This window comes from Hyaena hyaena, unplaced genomic scaffold, assembly GCF_003009895.1.
Source record: "Hyaena hyaena isolate Hyena2069 unplaced genomic scaffold, ASM300989v1 scaffold_18, whole genome shotgun sequence".
Lineage (NCBI taxonomy): Eukaryota > Metazoa > Chordata > Mammalia > Carnivora > Hyaenidae > Hyaena > Hyaena hyaena.
This window is the reverse complement of record NW_024080649.1, coordinates 1,943,242-1,964,105: the sequence shown is the minus strand read 5'-3', so window position 1 is coordinate 1,964,105 and position 20,864 is coordinate 1,943,242. Positions and strand designations below refer to the sequence as shown.

Sequence of the window (20,864 nt, the reverse complement as noted above, 5' to 3'; positions counted from 1 at the left end):
AAGAAGAGATGCCCAATAAATCTCATGGCCTTAGTTCCATCACAAATGGGTAGAGACTATCATTCAAGGTCTCACCCTTTGCAATAGGTATTAGTGGTAAAACATACTTCAAAGTATAAGTTTTCATGTCTATTCTCAAAGTCTTTAATTAAAATATTAAATAACGTATTTATAGTGACAACAGCTATTAAAAAAAAAAAAAGCCCAACCACACGTCATATGCCAATAAGCAAACCATGGTCACTTTTTTTATGACTATCAGAGAAGAAAGTTCCTGGATCTTCACTGCTTGAAGAACATAAAGATGAACTTACCATCATCTAAAGTGATGTCCTGCAGACCGATTGTTGAAAAGTTAGGTTCCTGCTCTTCAGGTTCAGGCTTAATGTTCACAGTTGTCTCATCAGGTGGAAATGAAGCTGGATCACACAAACTGTGACATATTAAAGATGAAGGTGCAGAAAGACCTGCCTGGCCTGTACTTTGTGCTTGAGTTGAGTGCTGTCCAGAATGCATTCTGGTGACTAGAGATGGTGATGAGGCAGTTCCTGAGCTAGGAGACTGGTAAGGCATAGGCTGTAGCTGAGGAGATGGTGGCCCAGAAAGTGGTGAACTAGCCAGGGGATGAGAGGCTACTGGGGAAGCTGTTGTACCAGACCCTGAATGTGAAGGACCATATGTAAGGGGCTGTAACTGAGGGGAAGGCTGGCCTGCGACCTGGTCAGCCCCTGGAGAAGAAAGAGATCTTTGTCCTGTGTTTGTACAATGGTATCCCATTGACTGTAGATGAGGCAGGGTCTGCACAGAATGAGGTGTGTGGGCTAAGAGATGTCCTGTTGGGCCTGAATTTGAAGAATGAAAAGGTATGGATGAAGGCGGTTGACAGCCAAGATTTATTAAAGTAGGAAGAGCTGCATCCTGCGGAAACAAAACCGGGTCAAATTCTTGACTAGAGGCAGCATTAACTGGAAGACAAGTTGGTCCGTTGTACACATTAGTTTGCATAGGCTGATAGGAAGACCCCACAGGAGGTGTTGGTGTGACTTGAAAAGGCTGGTGCATGACTGAAGAAGGTAACATATGCTGTTCTTTACCAGCACTTTCATCCCTACACTGCAACTGTGGCAGATGAGATGAAGTTACCATGGATGCATATGTTTGCTGGATGGTACAAACCAAGCTTCTCTGTGTTGACAGTACACTGTCATGTGGGTGTCCTGTGTCTGAAGAAGGCCTCTGAGACTGGGCAGGATGAGGCACAGACAATGACGGAACTGAAGACAAGTCTACATCTTCTTTGTGTTCTTGCTTCATCAAAACTAAAAAGGAAATGATTAAAGCAAATGTTATTACATAATACATACAATGATTATCAAAGGACTTCATTCTAGGCTACATAACTATAGCATGCATCCCAGTCAGGGGTTAAGAATTATCGGGGCACCTGGGTGGCTCAGTCGGTTAAGCATCCGACTTCGGTTCAGGTCATGATCTCACGGTTCGTGGGTTCAAGCCCCATGTTGGGCTCTGTGCTGACAACTAGCTCAGAGCCCAGAGACTGCTTCAGATTCTGTGTCTCCCTCTCTCTCTCAGAAATAAATAAAACCTTAAACAAAAATTTTTTAAAAAAGAATTCAAATACCTTCAGAAAAGGCAAATAATATAAAATATGTGAAGTCAGCAAGCATAAGACAACAGGGGTGGTTCTTGTTCTAAAAGTATTCACATTAAAAAAAATAATGCCTCATAGAACTCTGAAGAGATGTGGAAAGATCTCTAATATGTTCCTAAATTAACAAAAAAAAAGTAAGCTGCAGAACAATGTGTATATATCACAATTCTTGTCAAATATCCTGTGTGTGTGTGTGTGTGTGTGTGTGTGTACACATACACATATGTATATGTACACGTTTTTGCTTATATAGGCACAGATACACAAAACTGGTAACTTCTGCATTAGCTGCTGGGAACAAAACGAGGTGACTAGGGAATAAGAGCAAGAGGGAGATTTACTTTTTACTTTTGTTTTTAATCAGGTATATACATTACCTATTTTTTTTAATGTTTTATTTTTTTCTGAGAGAGATGGGGCGCCTGGGTGGCTCAGTTGGTTGAGTGTCTGGCTTTGGCTCAGGTCATGATCTCACGGTTCATGGGTTCAAGCCCTGAGTCAGGCTCTGTGCCTGAGCCTGGAGCCTGTCTTCGGATTCTGTGTCTCCCTCTCTCTCTGACCCTCTCCTGCTCACATTGTCTCCTCCCTCTCAAAAATAAATAAAACCATCAATAAAATTTTTTCTTTCTAGGAGATAGAGAGAGAGAGAGAGAGAGAGACAGCGTGAGCAGGGGAGGGTCAGAGAGAGAGGGAGATACAGACCGAAACAGGCTCCAGGCTCCGAGCTGGCAGTCAGCACAAGAGCCCGATGCGGGGCTCGAACCCACGAACCACGAGATCATGACCCAAGCGAAAGTCAGATGCTTAACCGACTAAGCCACCCAGGTGCCCCCATCAATAAAAATTTTTTTAAAAAGTATTGTTATTTCTGAGAGAGAGAGAGAAAGACAGTGTGAACAGGAGAGGGTCAGAGAGAGGGGGAGACACAGAATCAGAAAACAGGCTCCGGGCTCTGAGCTAGCTGTCAGCACAGATCCCGATCCGGGGCTCGAACCCATGAACCATGAGATCATGACCTGAGCTGAAGTTGGACACTTAACCGACTGAGCCACCCAGGCGCCCCATACATTACCTATTTAAAAATAAATTATTTTTATGGGGTGCCTGGGTGACTCAATTTGTTGAGTGACTGACTCTTGATTTTGGCTCAGGTCATCGTATGGTTTGTGAGATTGAGCCCTGTGTCAGAGTCCATGTTTGGGATTCTCTCTGCTCCTCCCATACTCACCCTTCTCTCTCTCAAAATAAATAAATAGGGGTGCCTGGGTGGCTCAGTTGGTTAAGAGTCCGACTTCGGCTCAGGTCATGATCTCGCAGTTTCTAAGTTTGAGCCCCATGTTGGGCTCTGTGCTGACAGCTTGGAGCCTGGAGCTTGCTTCGGATTCTGTGATTCCTTCTCTCTCTGCCCCTCCCTGACTTGTGCCCTGTCTCTCTCTTTCTCTCAAAAATAAATAAACACTAAAATTTTTTTAAATTAGTAAGTATTAAAAAAAAATTTTTTTTAATGTTTAATTTTTTTTTTAATTTATTTCTGAGAGAGAGAGAGAGAGACAGCAGAGTGAACAGGGGAGGGTCAGAGAGAGAGGGAGACACAGAATACGAAACAGGCTCCAGGCTCTGAGCTAGCTGTCAGCACAGAGTCTGATGCGGGGCTTGAACCCATGAATTGTGAGATCATGACCTGAGCCAAAGTCGGACGCTTAGCCAACTGAGCCACCCAGGCGCCTAATTTATAGGTATTTTTAAAAAATAAATGATTTTTTAAAAATCCCCCAAACTCTATGGCCTAATAAAAGCCTTGAATTTACAATCTCTGATCTGAAACCTAGCAGTCCACTGTTTTTGCAATATTGCATTATATACCAGAGATCATGAGTCTAATATTCACAGAGCTTCTTGTGTATAATGGTTTCCAGGTGTACCTCATCTGAGGCACCTCATGTGTACCTCATTTTATCCCCAACCATCATCAGATACATATTACAAGAGGAATAATCAAAAAAGTACTGGGATGCACAAAAAACCTGTCAGAGCTAGTAAACAAATTCAACAATGTTGCAGGACACAAATCAACATGTAGAAATCAGTTGAATTATTATAGGCTAGCAATAAACCATATGAAAAGGAAATTAAGAAAACAATCTCATTTGCAAAAGCATCAAAAAATAAAATAGTAAAGAATAAATCTGACCAAGGTAGGCAAAGCTTACATACTGAAAACTACAAAACACTGCTAAAGAATGAAGGAAGACCTAAACATATGGAAAGATACCCTGGGTTCATGGATTGAAAGACTTAATTAACCTCTAAGAACACAACACTCTCCAAAACGATTTTCAGATTCAATGAAATCCTGATCAAAATCCCAACTATGTTTTTTGCAGAAATAGACTCATCCAAAAATTCATACTGAATCCCAAGTGACTCCAAAGAGTCCAAACAATCTTGAAAAAAAAACAAAGACACTTCCTAATTTCAAAACTTACTACAAAGCTAGAGTAACAAAAACCAAGCGGTACTGGCATAAGGACAGACAAGCCCAAAAGCAAATCCTAATATAAACAGTTAATTGCTCTTCGTACAAGGGTGCCAAGACCATTCACTGGGGGAAAGAACAGTCTCTTCAACGAATGGTACTGGGACAACAGTATAGCACATTCAAAATAATGAAGATGGAACCGTATCTGAAAATCACATACAAAATCCACATCCACATCAAGTAGATTAAAGACCTAACCATAAGAGCAAAAACTATAAAATTCTTAGAAAAAAACAAAGGGTAAACGCTTCACAACATTGGATTTGGTAATGGTTTTTAAAGTATGTTACATATCGTGAACATACAGACAACAAAAGAAAAGTAGATAAATTGGACTTCATCAAAATTAAAAACTTCTGACCATGAAAAGTCACTGTCAAGACAGAGAAAAGATAATCCACAGAATGGAAAATCTACTTGGAAATAATATTTCTGTAAAGGATTTAATATCCAAAATTACTAAGAACTCCTGCAAATGCAACAACAACAGACTTGAGTGTGACCCCAGGACTGATCTAGATGGAACTGTGGGTGGCTGGGGGAAGGTACCAGCTCTTTAGGATTGCTAATTATGAAGATGAAACAAACCCAGAGATGCCATGTGAGGAAAGCCTGCCCTAGAGCAAAGCCAATAGGAAGAAAAGCAGTGTTAGGATGAAGAGAAAGCCTAAGCCCTGAGACCACACTGCTTGAGCTAAAGCATGTCTAAAGCCAGCATTCCAATTAATTGTCCAATGACACGAGCCAATGAAAATTTTTTTGTTAAGCTAGTGTGAATTGAGTTTTTGTCATTTGTAGCTAAAAGTCTTAATTTACTTCAAAACAACTTCTAAGAGGAAGGGATTATTATTACCCTTGCCTTAAAGATGAGTATACTGAAGAGGAGACTAAAGACACTAAATCTCAGAGTGGTATCACAAAGACTGGAATCCAGGTTTTCCTGCCTTCAAAGTCCGTGCTTTTAATCACTGCACTATACTGTATTATCAAGAAAGACTATAGTTCATGATTCCACACACAAGCAGAGGCTACGAATGATAACCACTATCCTTTATCACATCAAAAAAGTAGCAGATCCATGAGTTGAGATGAATCTACCTGGTGAAAATACTGTTTAACATAGAAATCAATGTATTTTTCTTATCTTATTTGGTATGTTTATCAAAACAGAAAAGAACCATCCATTTTCTGTATGTTAAAACAACAGATTTCAGGGGCTCCTGGGTGGCTTAGACGGTTAAGCATCCGACTTTCGCTTAGGTCATGATCTCGTGGTTCGTGGGTTCGAGCCCCGCATCGGGCTCTGTGCTGACTGCCAGCTCAGAGCCTGGAGCCTGTTTCAGATTCTGTGTCTCCCTCTCTCTCTGACCCTCCCCTGCTCACGCTGTCTCTCTCTCTCTCTCTCCTAGAAATAAATAAAACATTAAAAATAAATAAATAAATAAATAAATAAATAAATAAATAAATAAAACAACAGATTTCATTGTTTCTCTTGGGCAATACCTCCAGTCCACTTTTCTAAAAGTTATCTATTTTATCCTCTTACTGAAATGCTATAACTCATTTAAAAATAATTTTCCTTCACATCTCATTGTTCCAACTTTGCATGAGTTAAACTAACATAATTAAAATTTTCATGATCTTCACTAAGATATAAGTACTTCATTTTATGTAAGAAAATAACTATGAGAAGCAAAGTGTGCTCAAACCTCATATGACCATTTACCAAACCCATCAAGTACAAGTCTCTTCACAAAAAGCATGCTCTCAATCTGAGGAAATGAAACTAAGTAAGAATTAAAATAGCCCTGGGGGGATTGGGTGGCTCACTCAGTTAAGCAGTTGACTCTTGGCTTCAGCTTTGGTTTATGGGATTGAGCACTGTGTTGGGTTCTGTGCTGATGGCGTGGAGCCTGCTTGGGATTCTCTCTCTCTCTCTCTCTCTCTATCTCTCTCCCTCTCTCTCTCACACACACACACGCACGCACGCACACACACAATAAATAAACTTTAAAAAATACCTTAAAAATTTTTTAAAAATCAAAAGAATAAAACAGTCCTGATAGTATATTTATTGTAGAATAGGGAATTAATGGAGCACTTGTTTGGGAGTGTATTTGAGCTTGACACTTTTCTCTGGCTTCCTGGCAAGAACAAAATGGGCTCATCATCTGTGTTAGTCTCTGAATCCGCTGAGTGGTGAGCCCACTCCTAACAATGAGATAAGAGCCCTTAAAAGAGAAAAAGCATAGAGCTAGTCTTCTTATTGCTTCTGTACCAATACTAACATTCCTAAACTAGACTAGGCTTCCATCCAGTTTCTGATTCTTGCTCAGGTATTTCAAGTATGGTTCACAGTATCTAAGAACTCCAACCTCTCGAATATTTTGGTGTACTTACTTTTCTTCTGACTTTAGCACAACTAGAACTTTTTCCCTGGACTACTGGGTTCGTTTTTCCTCTTCTACTTCAGCTCCTACTCCAGTCCCAGGAAAACCACAGTAAATGCCATACACAGAGTTACATTTCTATATAAATGAGGGAGAATATCCAAGAAAGCCTACTCTATCTCTTAATCATGAATGGAGCAGGTAAGGCCCTTGGTTACCTAAGTGGTTGGTTGTTGTGCACTAAAAGGAGACAGAGGGAGTGAAAACAATAACATCGGATCTTTTTTTTTTTTCGCATGATCCAATCTTTATTTTTATGTTCCTGACTCAGATCTGTGTATTCCGATTGAGAGTTCTGCTTTGCTAAATTGAGTATATTTTCACTTTGCCAAATCAACTGTCATTTTTTGTCTATAAGGGATTAAGACTCCAACCCAACCAAATCTAAGAAGTCCTCATTGCCAGTCGATGGTAATTTATTCTTATTTGGAGGGAAGTACAGTTAAAGAGACCTTATATAACTAGAATGAGGTGAATTTTAGAAACAGATTAACTCTACCTTTTGTGTTAAATGTGCTCATTCTCGGGGGAAAAACATCTCCCAGTCTAGTGGTTTTCAAACCATAAGAAGCCTCACTGTCTTCTTCAAGTAGTGGATGTGGAAGAGTAGCATCCAAAGAGCTGGAGCTCTCTGGATTTCCCCCTTCTAGTATAACTAGAGTACCCAAGCTAGCTTTCATCCTTTTTATATACTGGCTTTTTGCTTAAGATTTCGTTTTGGGAGTAAAATAATTTAAATTCGAAAAACCCTGCTTTAGACTTATGCCCATGTTGTGTAGATTAACCAAGTGGGTACAGTCTGTGGCAGAGCTGAGATGTGACCTCCTGACTGTAAGGTGGGCTTTCTCTCTCAAACAAAGAATCACAATCCAAAATGTCTGTCCAATCAACTATTTAGAACATAGAATACACTTTACCACAGATAAAATATTATACATGAAAGTTTGCCTCTAATGTTGTCTCCAAAAGCCTGGCTATTCTAAAACCAGAGATCACATGGTACCTCCAGTCACAAATAACTGCTGCTAGGCCCCAGAGGGAGCTATATTCTCTCAAAAGCTTCAGGGATACTGGGGTAGAAGAGAGGGCTCCCACATCAGAAGTTCTAAAGCTAGAGGCTGGGCAGAAATTCAGGTAACACCACTAGGGAAGGGTTCTGTGATTAGGGTAATTTGTGAATCATAAACATAATACTGAGAACAGTCTTCAAATTATTAAGTAAATTGACTATTGAATAAACACTGCTAAATGTAATTTCTTTTTTTTTAATACTATAATCTGTTTTTTAAGTTTATTTTTTTCTGAGAGAGAGGGAGAGAATCCCAAGTAGGCTCTGCACTATCAGTGAAGAGCCCAGTGCAGGGATCAAAGTCATGAATCATGAATCATGGCCTGAGCTGAAGTCAGATCCTTAGCCAACTGAGCCACCCAGGTGTCCCTATAATAACTTTTTTTAAATTAGAAATTACATTTCTAATTTAGTGGGGCACCTGGGTGGCTCAGTTGGTGAGCGTCTGACTCCTGATTATGGCTCAGGTCATGATCTCATGGTCATATTTTGGTCCCATTTTTACTTTAAATTGTGTCTATAAATGGATCAAAACGATCTAGGACAGAATAACAGTTTTAGAGTAGAAGACAATTTCGGGTTTTTGAAATTATATTTTGAACTTGTCTGTTTTAAAATATAAATTCACAGGGGCGCCTGGGTGGCTTAGTCGGTTAAGCGTCCGACTTTCGCTTAGGTCATGATCTCGCGGTTCGTGGGTTTGAGCCCCGCGTCAGGCTCTGTGCTGACTGCCAGCTCAGAGCCTGGAGCCTGTTCAGTCTGTGACTCCCTCTCTCTCTGACCCTCCCCTGCTCACACTGTCTCTCTCTCTCTCTCTCCTAGAAATAAATAAAACATTAAAAAAAAAATTTTTTTTAATATAAATTCACAGTAATATATTTGTTTTTGTAAAGATTTTATTCCAAACTTACTTTTAGAAAAAAATAAAAGCCAAATGCTACAGAGAAAAGATAGTAATCACCTAGAACCAAGACTGTGCAAAAATACTTCTTGAATGTATTCTTCCTTCTGTTAGTGTATGCCACCTGATTTATATTTTGTCAATCATGAGCCCAGTGATGAGAGATGTAGTCCAATCCAATATTCTTTCTGCACTCTGGGGCCCCACTGATTTCCATTCTCATACATAATGCCCTCCAGGACTCTGCCTTTATGTTGTCCTCCCAACTCATCAGCTGATAATGTAAGGGCATTATATTCTCTCCTTTCTGTTTGTCTGTTTAATTACTACCACTATGATGGTAGCAATCAAAACCTCTATTCAGTTATCCTTACTACCTTTTTTTTTTTTAATTTTTATTTATTTTTGTTAGGTACAGAGAGACAGAGACAGCAGGAGCTGAGGAGGGGCAGAGACAGAGGGAAACACAGAATCCAAAGCAGGCTCCAGGTTCTGAGCTGTCAGCACAGAGCCCGATGCGGGGCTCAAACCCACAAACCGTGAGATCATGACCTGAGCCAAAGTCTGAAGCTTAAGAGACTGAGCCACCCAGCCACTCCTCTAACTTTTTTGTTTTAACAATCCCAAAAGCCCTCACCCTTCTTATTCAAGTTAGATTCTACCGTCTCTCATCTCCACAGCATTTGATAACATTTTTGGACTGTTATGTCTTTAATAAATATCACCCTGGAGGAACCCCACTATTCATATTTTACCACCTGCCCTAAAGAATCTGAGTGCTGCTTAAGAAAGTTACACAGCAAGGCTAATTAATATTTATTAAATTCATGAATATCAACATCAAAGGTACCCTCTAATCATGCTTAGACTCCTATTAAGTTTCTGTGGTAACTTACTCCCCCCTTTCTTTATAACAACTATTTCAAACTTGTCCACATTCTTCAAACTGCCAAATCACCCACACTTCCCTCTACTCACAACAGGAGACTGCCTGTCATTCTTTCAAGAAAAAAAGTCAATGCTATTATATGGAAATTCTCTAAACTCACCACTATTAAACTGACAAAACTTCCTACTATACATCCATCCTTTTCATCTTTCCCGGCCCTCCTTTTCCTTCTCCCAACTAAGGTCCATTCCAACTTTTATATTTGAAATTATATTCTTTCCCACCTTTCTCAGAAACCTGATATTTTTTATTACCATTAATGCTGTCTCTTCTGTATATTCAAAACACCCTAACTATCTGAAGCATATTTTTAAACTTCTTGGGTCTCTGCCATACAAATCTCACTCTCCACAGTTAGTAATTTGAGAAAAAACTAAACTGGTCATTGATACCTTAGAAGAAAACAGAAGAAATATGAGGGAAATGATTTTTATTTTTAATTTTTATTTTATTTATTTTTTAATTTCTTTAAGGTTTCTTTATTTTTGAGAGAGAGAAAAACAGAGTGAGCAGGGGAGGGGCAGAGAGAAAGGAAGGCACAAAACCCGTAGCAGGCTCTAGGCTGCATGCTGTCAGTACAGAGCCCAAAATGGGTCTCAAACTCACAAACTGTGAGATCATGACCTGAGCCAAAGTCAAATGCTCAACCAACTGAACCACCCAGGTACCCCTATTTTTTTTTTACGTTTATTTATTTATTTTGAGAGAGAGAGGCACAGAGAGAGAAGGGGAGAGAGAATCCCAAGCAGGCTCTGCACTGTCAGTACACAGCTCAGTGTGGGGCTTGAACTCACGAACTGTAAGATCATGACCTGAGTGAAAGTCAAGAGTCAGACACTCAACCAACTGAGCCATGCAGGCACCCCTATTTTTAACTTTTTAAAAACTGAATATATTTGACATATAACACTGCGTAAGATTTAAGGTGTATAACATGTTAATTTGATACATTCATATATTGTAGGGAAAATGATTTTATTTTATTTATTTATTTATTTATTTTTTATTTCTAGGAGAGAGAGAGAGAGACAGCGTGAGCAGGGGAGGGTCAGAGAGAGAGGAAGTCACAGACTGAAACAGGCTCCAGGCTCTGAGCTGGCAGTCAGCACAGAGCCCGACGCGGGGCTCGAACCCATGAAACGCGAGATCATGACCCAAGGAAAGTCGGACGCTTAACCGACTAAGCCACCCAGGCGCCCCAAAATGATTTTATTTTAAAGCAGGCTCCACACCCAATGTGGGGGCTCAAACTTATGATCCTGAGATCAAGAATCGCATGCTCTACCAACTGAGCCAGTCAGGTGCCCTGACAATGATTTCTGAAATACAAATCTGATCATATCCCCTCTCTGTTAAAGCTCATTTCTTACAACTCTTTTAATACTCTATTATCCAACCAACCATAAGACCTTCACATATGCTGCTACCTTTATTTGGAAAGCTTTCCCTCTGCAGCCAGATTGCCTGGATTCAAATCTCACCTCTGCCACTTACTAGCTGTGTGACCTTGGTTCACTTATTTGCAAAATGGAGAGGGAAATATTACTTACTTTACAAGATTATGAGAGGATAAATTAGTTATTATGTATAAACTGCTTAGAATAGCACCTGGCACATACTAAAGGTTCTCTATATGTTTGCTAAATAAATGAACAAACCTAAGATGTACTCTAGCTTAAAAGTTAGGAGCCCAGACTCTGGAACCAGATTGCCTGTGCATGACATGTGGTTCTAAGATTGTGAGACTCTGGGCATATTACTTTGCAACTCAGTTTCTTCATCTGTAAAATAAGATAATAACCTAGTGTATAGGACTATTATGGGATTAAAAGAATACTGAAAGGGCTTAGAATAATATTATTTTTATATATATTATATATACTATACATAGTGTATACACACACACACACACACACACACACGCACACACACACTGGGTTTCTCAACCAGTTAACCCAGGCAAGGGTCTTTCTCTTATTTTTACCTATAGTATTGTGTCCCTTTTCATTAGAGTCCTTATTTCAGTTTCTAACTATACATTTGTTAGTAATTAATTAATTAATTTATTCACTAGATTTTATGAAAGAAGGAACTGAGACAGGTTTTGCCCACTTAGTAGGCATCCTCAATTACTTACTGAATAAATATTGAAATGACAAACCAAAATCTTTCAAAAGGGTTGTATTCTATTTGAAAATGAACAGAAATATTTTATTGCCAAGTAATGTATTAACATGATCAAGTAATATTAATTTTCAGATCTGGGAATATAAATGGCCTTTAGAGGCTTAAAATGGAATACAGCAGGCTTTAAAGAATATGAATGACAAGTAAGTGATCATTAATAACCAGTACCCTCTCAAATTTAAGTGTTTCTGTTTTTCATTTACTATAAACCATCTAAAAGTTTCTGCAAGAGGGACATATGGGTTGTCAGTCAGTTGAGCATCTGACTTCAAATGAGGTCATGATCTCAGGGTTCGTGAGTTCAAGCCCCACACTGGTACAGCACCTAGTACAGAGAAGGCCTCTATAAACATTTGTTCTCTAACTTTGTAAACATCAGCATGAATTACTGCATATAATATTTATGTGTTACAACCAAGACCTGCAAAGTTACAGCATTTGAACTGCTGCAAAAAGAGGTATGGGAGCCTCATTTGTTAGGGCACATCTATAAAACCAGAAACTCTGGAATCAACTTTATATAACCCACAGACCACAGGATACTACAGTTGCTTCTTATAAAATGAAAATCTAATGAGAGATTCTTCATCTGATTGAAAATGGCTGATATGAACACACTGCCTTCCTGCTGTGTGCTACAAGCAGAAGGAAATTTCATACATATTCACAAACACCTGTCCTTACTGTAGTGCTGAGGATTTCTGGTAGCTCCAGATAAACAGACTTAAAATCAAAATTCAATCTTCTAATTCCCTTATAATAAATAACTACAAAATAACAACTAATATCACATCTAACATTTATAAAGTCAACACAAGCTTTACAGAATAGGCATATGATGGGATTTGTACCGATTATAAGTACTCTACTGTAAACATTCTAATACAGGTTTCATCGAACAACATTTTATTCATTATGAAAGCAAGCTCTATAGTCAACCATCACAACCTCCATACCTGGTGTATAAGTAAAACGTTGAGACTGGCTTTTTTTCCTTTTGCCATTGCAAAGATAAAAGTGCACCTGCACTGCAGCTGTAACTGCCGGGTTATGATATGGAGGAACTTCAAGGACAATGTGAGCCTAAGGAGGATGGAAAGTAATAAGATTGTGTTACATTCAGAACTAAAAATGAAATGCACCTGCTAAACTCAGCACAACTCATGAGCCTTAACAACCCAGTGTCTTCCATCACAGATCATTATGCACATCAACTGGTCATGTAACTCATCTGGAGATTTACTATATGAAACTCTAGTCTCAACAGAGATAAACTCTTGAAAGTAAACCATTAAAGGAGAAACTGCCTTTTAGTCATCCAAGTGGATTTCTAGTTGTAGCAGAAATAAACAGTCTTATGTATCATATAGTGAGATAGTTTGCACTATTGAATATTACACATTACTACAAATCTTAACTGGAAGTTTGTTCTGGTTTTCAATAAGGTTTAATATTTCCCAAGTTGTGTTATAATTTAGATTTATTATCTTAAATTTCATTCAGAATGTTCTAAACCAGCAATTTACAAAATCCATTTCCATATAAAAAATAATTTTACATAAGCATAGTGAAAAATGTTTAGGCCCAAACCAATTACAATCCTTAATCTAATTTCTCCAGGTCTTTGGAGAACACTATGCAAAGTGTTATTCTCTACCTCACAAAAAATTCAGTCTCCATTCCAACGAGGATGAAGGGACCACAGTGTTCAGTGATGAATCCCGGAAGGCTTAATGCTGAAAAGTTGCAAAGATTGTGCTAAATACACAAACCCCTGAGGGCTTGTTCTCTCCCTATTTTTTGCCCATTATATGTTTTACTGAATTTGATTTCTTCACTGAATTCAGATAAATAAATTGATGATAACAATAGAATCAATTATAGAATCTTCTAATAATCTTTCATTTTTAACTTCTTTCCTTTACACACACAAAAAAGGCAAAGACACCAATTGTTTATCTTTCCTAAACTTTAATTTCAGAGTAAGGAGAGTACCTATTTCATGTCTAAACTTCTAAAACTTCTAATTTACTATTACTCAGTAGATAAAAGACTTCTCATCTATAATATAAAGTAGCATTATCCAATGTTCTAGGCTTCTTAAATATTTCTAAAGAAATAAATTTCTTACCCCTTGACATTTTTCCCGGATTATTTTCCCTTCTACCTCCCACTGAGGTCGTCCATCTATTAAAAGAAACAATTTACAGTTAAAAGTAATTCAAGTCAAAAAGCATACAAACAAAATCTAATGTATTTAGTATCACAGGCTTTTTGGCAAAGAGAATCTTTTCCTCAGTGACTTTCATTATGAAAATAAAATGTGTACCCATGAGAAAAAGTGGGGAGAAAGACCTTGGGCTGCCCGAGTTAGCAGGCCTCACAGTTTATTTATGGTTGAAAATCCTCTGAGAGCACCTTCACCAAGTGGTAGCCAACTCCTGCTTGTATGCATTAGGTAATGGGAAACACTCCCTCACCAAGTAACCCATTTGATCTTTGGACAATTGCTGTTGGAAAACTCTTCAGGACAGATGAATCTGCCTCCTTCCAGTATCCCACCACTGGTTTAAGAATTACTCTTTGCAGACTCCCAATCCAAAATATTTCAAGTGATTCTGTGAGACAGTATATCAGCTGTTTAAAAACAGCGATGTTTGGGATCCCTGGGTGGTTCAATCAGTTCAGCGTCTGACTTCAGCTCAGGTCACGATCTCAGGGTTCACGAGTTCAAGCCCCATATCAGGCTTGCTGCTGTCAACACAGAGTTGGCTTAGGATCCTCTGTCTCCCTCTGTCTCTACCCCTCCACCCCACCACTCACACCCGCACTCTCCCTCAAAAGTAGATAGATAGTTAGACAGATAGATAGACAGACAGATAGACAGATAGAGATAGCCCAGCTATGTTTCCATGTGTCTCCTCTTCAACTGATTAGCATCCCCAGTTCTGCACCTACCTCTTACATAATATTTAACCTTCCTGCCTGTTCTTTTATAAACACTCCTCTAGTATGACCATCTCTCCAAATGCGCCAAGTCCAGAACTGAATAGCTCAGGTGGGAAATGACACAGCATGGTAGAGAGTGACTAAGGCTCTTATTACCACCTTACGTGAAGATGCTGAGTCTGTTAATAAAAGTTTTCTAGGGTAGATGTGCCTGGATGGCTCAGGTGGTTGAACATTTGACTTTGGCTCAGGTCATGATCTCACAGTTCCTGAGTTCGAGCCCTGCATTGGGCTCTCTGCTGTCAGCACAGAGCCCGATTTAGATCCTCTGTCCCTCTCTCTCTCGCTCTGTTCTTCCCTGCTTGCTCTTCTCAAAAATAAATTAAAAACATAAAAAGAAAAGTTTTCTGGGGTAGCTGCTCCATGCTGACTTACACTCGGTATGTGGTCAGCAAGTTTCCCTCAGTCTGCTACATTTCCTACCACCAAGTTCAAACTCCCACACAGCACTTACCTGGTTCCCCCCACCCCCCTCCACCAAACCTTCTTAGGTTAATTTCTCCCTATAAGACTTGGTTTGCTTGACTTGACAAGATCTTTTTAGATACTGACAGTCTTTAAATATATTTGCTAGGCTTTCCAGATTTGTGTCACCTAAAGATCTGGCCAGCACATTTTCTGTTTCTTCATTCCAAGTGAACTGTCACTTGGGGAGAACCCCAACTGCTACTAAAGCTCTTACTCCAGTCTGATGGTCAGTATTCTACAGCATTTTTACGTCATGGGCATTTGCCCACTGACTAACCCAGAGAAGTATTTTCACAATTTGCATGACTTTTTCATCTGGTATGTAAAGATAAAAGAAAAGGCTCAATCCAATGCCTTCTAAATTGTGGCTATCGTTTCCCAGTCCAATAACTAGATAATGGCTAACCTTGTGTACAAGAGACACTACAGACAAATGCTATACCTACAAAGAAATACAGCTTAGTTCAACAATCATTTGTTGGGTCCTAACAGGCCAGGCACTTGGGTTACTGAGATAGTGAAGATAAGATACTCTTACCTTCAATCTATGAAAGACAAAAACAGTTCATTATAATAAACTGTGGTGGTTACAATAACTAATAAAGGTGTACTCTAGATATGCTAAGAAGACAGAGTTCAGGGTCCTTACCCTACTCTTGGCATGAGGATATGAGACAAGGAAGGCTTCCTGAGTTCTTGAACTGAGGCTTAAAAATAAGGCAGAACTCAAGTTCTGAGCAAAGCCAAGATGATAAGAAAATACATGATATAGGGAACCGCAGCTGTTTGGTGGAGTAAAATTTATGAGGCAGGGAGCAGTAAGAAATGAGGCTGAAAAGAAAAGCAACAGATTATGACCTAAATGCCACATTAAGGGGCCTAAAAAAATGAAGAGATTACTGAAGGTGTTTTCAGAATGAGAGTTACATATTCACAAACTCCAATCTCATCTGAAATCAGTAACTGCTACCATTTAACATGATTCAATTTAAATCAAAACCTCTTTAAACTAAAGCTCCCAGTTAAATGAATTCTATAACAAAACTGCATTATATAATACATATTTATTATATTCAGGCACAAATTAATTTTTTTAATGTTTAAGAGGGGAGAAGTGTAGAGAGAGGGGGACAGAAGATCTGAAGTGGGCTCTGCACTGACAGCAGAGAACCCAATGTAGGGCTCAAACTCACGAACCATGAGATCATGACCTGAGCCAAAGTTGAGATGCTTAACCAACTGAGCCACCAAGGCGTCCCTCAGTGGGTATTTTAAAGTGTATGTTAAGGGGTACCTAGCTGGCTCAGTTGGTAGAGCATGCGACTCTTAATCTCAGGTTTGTCAATTCAACCCCCCACACTGGGCATGGAGCCTATTTTTAACATATAAAAAATTAAAATAAAGGAATAAAGCACATGCCTGAACATATAAAAAATTAAAATAAAAGAATAAAGCACATGTCTGTAGCTATAGACAGAGATTTAACAAGCTGATAAAATTTCCTAGAATAAGGGAATATAATGAAAGGAAAGCTGAACCACAGAGCCTTGGGAAACATCTATTTTTAAAGGCCAGAAAACCTGACCAAAAAAAAAAAAGTGGGGACAGTTAAAAATGTGCCAAAACCCAGATAAGTACAATCACACAAAGGCCAAGAAAGAATGTCAAGAAGTAGAGTGGGTAGCTGAATGTCAAATTTTTAGGTTATGATTTTGATACAGTGGAGGTCAAAAGAGTACATAGCAAGTAAGGAAATGACAGATGATAGATGACAGATTATCTGAGAGGCTGGCTGATAAATGAAAGCAAAATAAAACGACAGCTTATGAGGCTGACAGAGTCAAGGGAAAGGGAATGGTTTAGTATGAAAAGATTTAAACTTACTTAAGCTCTAAGAAAATGTATTCGGTAAAAGAGGTATTGAAATCATAAGATACAGTCAATGAAGGCAATGTACAGCCTTAACTCTGTAAATTTCAAAAATATAAAAACAAATGAGATTACCATTTTAGAAAAAGAAACATATTGGGGCGCCTGGGTGGCTCAGTCGGTTAAGGCTCCGACTTCAGCTCAAGTCATGATCTCACAGTTTGTGAGTTCGACTCTGTGCTGAAAGCTTGGAGTCTAGAGCCTGCTTCAGATTTTGTGTCTCCCTCTATCTTTGCCCCTCCCCCAGCTCATGTTCTGTCTCTCTCTCAAAAATAAACATAAGAAAAACCCCAAAGAAATATATGAAGGCCAAAAAAAGCAAAAAGAAAAAAAAATACAGAAACTGTGGAAAACAGAAAAAAAATACACAACTGAAAGAACCAATAAAGTCAAAGTACTCTGGAAACACTGACTAAAAAACCAGAGATGACACGAATAAATTTTTTAAAAGGGATATAATTCAAGGGGTGCCTGGGTGGCTCAGTCAGTTGAGTGTCCAACACTTGATTTTAGCTCAGGTCATGATCCCAGGGTCGTGATCAAGCCCCAGGTCAGGCTCCATGCTGACAACATGGAGGCTGCTTGGGATTCTTTCCCTCTCTCTCCTACTTGCATGTGCGCTTGCTCGCTCTAAAAAAAGGGGGGGATATAATTCCAGATGCACAAGTAGAGTATTATAAGCAAATTAATGTCAACAAATTTGAAAACTTGGGTGAAATAAATAAAATCCTAGTCTGAAATAACTGGGAAAATATACACTGACCCCTGCCTCTGGCTCCTGGCATAAATCTCCTAAAATTCTTATAATTTCCTAAGTGGTAAGAAGAACACTAGTAGTACCTTTTGTTTTTATATTTGGTCTTTTACCCCAGTTACTGACACACAGAGGTCCTAAATCCCTTGGAATTTCCTGTGATAAGACTATCTTTTGTTCTAAGGAGGTGATTCTTAGTAGGCTCCTGGATGGAGCCTGGCCAACAAAAAGACTTTCACTTCCACCCCTATTCTCCAGAGAGAGTAGAGGGGCTGGAAATGGAATAGTTGATCAAACCTGTATGGTGAAGCCTCCAGAAAAATTCCAAATACTGTAGAATTCAAGGAGCTTCTGGGTTGCTGAACACATGGCGGTGGCTGGGAGAGTGGCAACGTCCGGAGAGGACACAGAAGCTCCAAACCCCTTCCCACGGACTTACTCCATGCACCTCTTCCATCTGTATGTTCATCTGTACCCTCTATGATATCCTCTGTTAGGTAACAAACTGATAATGGCACCTAAGTGTTTCCCTCAGTTCTGTGAGCTGCTCTACCAAATGATCAAATCCAAGAAGTGAGTCATGTGAACCTCTGATTTGGAGCCAAGTCAGACAGAAGTGGGTACTGGGCACCTACTACTTTAGATTGTCATTTCAAGTGGCGGGCAGTTTTAGGGGACTGAGCCCTTAACCTGTGGGGTCTCCACTAATTCCAGTTAGTGTCAGAACTGACCTAATTCAGAACACCCAGCTCACATCAAAGAATCAGTTGATATATGGGAAACCCAAACATCTGATGTCAGAAGTGTTGTGAGTATGTTAACACTGTGAGAGTAAAGGAGAAACACAGACTGTTTCTCTAATCACCTGGAAAAATAAAAATCATGAAAATTAACTCAAGAAGAAATGACACTTAAATGGTCCTATACCCATGAATAGAATTGTATCAGAAATTAATAGTACCACAAAGCGCCCCGCCCAGAAGGTTTCAGAGATGAGCTCCGCCACATGTTCAAAGGAAGGTGAAATTACAGGGAAGACACATTGGTAACTGGAAAAAAATGAGGCACTTTCCCCACTCAGTGTGATATCCAGAATACATAAAGAATACTATATGGAAGAAAACGAAAATTGACTCAGTAGAAAAAACTGGGCAAAAACACAAAGATATTACACAAAAAAGGAAACATGAATGACCCATAATAACCTCAATAAGGATCAAGAAAATTCAAATCCAATGTTCAAGATACATTTTACATCTACAGGATTAACAAAATTTAAAAATTATGACATTCTTACCTTTGTCTACCAGGTGATAAGAACTAAAATGTTCATAGCCACACTACTGGCTATTGTTTGGTAGTGCCAAAAACTAGACACAGCCCAAATGTCCAGTGAGAGAACAGATAATAAATTGTGGCATGTTCATACAGTGAAGCTATACAATAGTGAAAGTGAACGAACATTTATGTTGGCTTCCCAAAAAAAAACCAATTTTCAGAATAATACATGAAATGTTACACAGAGTCCAAAACCAGAGAAAACACAGAAAACTATAAAGAAAAGCATGGATTTATTTAGGAGTGGGATCCATCTGGGAAGGAACATCAAGAGGCCTTCAGAGATAAATGTCCTACTTCTTCAACTGGGCATCAGGTTTGAGTAGCTTGTATTATCTTACAATAGGTATTTCACAATTTTAAAAATGCTTAAAAATGAGAAGGAATAATTGATGGAAAAATGTTTTAAATATGTTCAAAGAGGGCTAAATTAAACACTCTGAAAGACATAAGATTCTTCTACTCTTCCAAAAATGAAGATATAATTTATATAATTATATATAAAAAACATAAAATTCACCCTTTTAAATTATAAAATCGGGAAGTTTTTATTATATTCACAGAGCTGTACAACCATCATCACTATCTAATTCCAGAAACTCTGTGACCATCAGCAGTCACTCTCCACTGATCCCTCCCTCCAACTCCTGGCAACCACAAATCTACTTTCTTTTTCTATGGATTGTTGATTTTGGACGGTGTGTGCTGAATCCTTTCACTTAGCATGTTTTCAAGATTCATTTGTCAAGTTGTGTTATGAATCAGTACTTTATTCTTTTTTGCGGCTGAATAATATCCTCTTGTATGGACATTCCCATTTTGTTTAGTTATGTAACAGGTGATGATCATTTGGATTGTGTCCATTTTTTGGCTATTATGATGTTGCCGTAAGCTTTCTGTGCAACATATTGTCAATTCTCTTTGTGTGTGTGTGTGTGTGTGTGTGTATAAATACTAAGGATTCTTCTACTTTTGAGATATTCTTATTGAGAATTTAACACTTATATGGAAAATTTAAGAAATGTATGGCTTACCAAAAAATCTGTGTAAATGAGGTGTGTAGCTCTAAAAAACTATTTTGTTTTTGTCCATGAAACATCAGAATAATTCATTTTACTTATTTTGCCCCTTATTTTGAAGCCAATCAACTCAAATCTTAGGTTATTTACCTTGTCCTTTCTCAAGAAAAATGATTTTGGATTCTGGAAGAAAATTAGATCCAGTCACAATCATTTCATGACCTCCATTTACAGAACAACTGTTGATACTATACTTCTCAATATGAGGAAGTTCTTGAGCAGACCGTTGAGCTGTTTGTTTTTTTAGGAGTTGAGAAGAAACAAAATATTAGTTTATAATCTTTCATATGTAAATTACAAATTCAAGCTATATAATGAAAATAAAGAGAAGCAAACTCTGGGCTTTTAAATTCAAGACAATGGTAACAATACCCACTAAAATAACATTATTTAGAAAATAAAATAGACTTTTTATAATTTCTAAATAATTTTCTTACAACTGTAAAGACACCAATAAAGAAAAATTAATCAATGCGTGCAATTTCATATTGACTCTAAAACATTGATTTCACCCACTTTT

At 38.5% G+C, this 20,864-nt stretch overlaps 1 protein-coding gene across 2 annotated transcripts in view; it reads right to left on the bottom strand.

The window, feature by feature from the left end:
• The window catches only part of NFATC3 (nuclear factor of activated T cells 3), a 137,834-nt gene that overhangs the window by 35,796 nt on the left and 81,174 nt on the right, over positions 1-20,864 (bottom strand). For both annotated transcript variants that reach the window (XM_039221750.1, XM_039221752.1), the window contains exons 6-9: positions 20,435-20,575; positions 13,899-13,954; positions 12,724-12,850; positions 315-1,319 (exon numbers count right to left, since the gene is read on the bottom strand). In XM_039221750.1, coding sequence (XP_039077681.1) covers positions 315-1,319; positions 12,724-12,850; positions 13,899-13,954; positions 20,435-20,575 — 1,329 coding nt within the window. The remainder of the gene's footprint in view (positions 1-314; positions 1,320-12,723; positions 12,851-13,898; positions 13,955-20,434; positions 20,576-20,864) is intronic.